The sequence below is a fragment of the Octodon degus genome, unplaced genomic scaffold, assembly GCF_000260255.1.
Source record: "Octodon degus isolate 3935 unplaced genomic scaffold, OctDeg1.0 scaffold00027, whole genome shotgun sequence".
Classification (NCBI taxonomy): Eukaryota; Metazoa; Chordata; class Mammalia; order Rodentia; family Octodontidae; genus Octodon; species Octodon degus.
Window position 1 is genome coordinate 18,902,468 of NW_004524603.1, and position 1,009 is coordinate 18,903,476.

The window sequence follows — 1,009 nt, forward strand, 5'->3', positions numbered from 1 at the left end:
ATGAAAATGTATTACTTGGCTCTGGTGTGGACCCCAGTTCATGCCCATGAACTGGTGAAGATATTTAGTTCTCTTTCAGTACCTGAATCCCGGGACAATTTTGGTATTCTCTATGGTTTGTGTATCTCAATTCTAATATGTGATTTTGTTTCATTTTGTTCTGTTTAATTTTATTTTAAGTACAGTTGTTAAGAAAGAGATAATAGTAAAACAGTCAACTGCTTGTTTTGGTTAGGAAAAAAAGAGAAATTTAAGGGATTTGGAGATGTGAAGGTTACCAAATCTAATATTTCAGAGAACTCATGCCATTCTCTTTTCAGCTCTACATATTGCAGTGTGTGGGGTCAATAAAATGCCACTTATGCTCTCAGTAATCATACAGAAAACCTGAGCCATGGGCATGGAGGTGTGTTGTACCTCAAAGAAGGTCTGATTGCCTTGGGAAAGACTTCATTGAAGGTGAAGTTGAAAACTTTAGAGCTAAATCTTCCAAGGAGACAAAATAGGGCTGGTTTTAGGAACTGGAAAAGAACTGATTACACAAGACAGCAAGAGCAAGGACAAGTTGCTTAAAATGACTTTCCTAGGTTTGAAGAACTACAAATACTTCTTCCTGGCTAGAGATATATAGATTGGATAGAGGAGAGACGGGCCAGTGTAGAAGGGGTGCCTGTCAGACAGGGAGATTTGACACAATCTGGATGCTCAGTTTCGGAGGAGTACAGACCGAAAGGATGAAAAGAGAGACCAGAGAATTGGGAAATAGGGCTGTAGTCTGGACAAGGGGGAAATTGAACTATAGTTCTTACCTGGTAAAAATCCAGCATTTTTATTCTATTGTAGGAAATGTCTATGCAAAATGCCCATTTGTTGCTTTAGTATAATTAAAGATGAAGACCCAATATAAGGTAGAAACACATGTCGCAGAAAGAACAAGCTTGTTTACTTTTCATGACTTGCCTCTAATTGTAGGATATTGTGGGGCAGATATTATGCCCAGGTGTATAGC

General features: G+C 38.5%; 1 protein-coding gene across 1 annotated transcript in view; it reads left to right on the top strand.

The window, feature by feature from the left end:
- Positions 1–6: 6 nt before the first annotated feature.
- The window catches only part of Ptn (pleiotrophin), a 43,602-nt gene continuing 42,599 nt past the window's right edge, over positions 7–1,009 (top strand). Inside the window, exon 1 of the mRNA XM_023712767.1 lies at positions 7–115. Within this exon, the coding sequence (XP_023568535.1) occupies positions 7–115 (109 nt within the window). The remainder of the gene's footprint in view (positions 116–1,009) is intronic.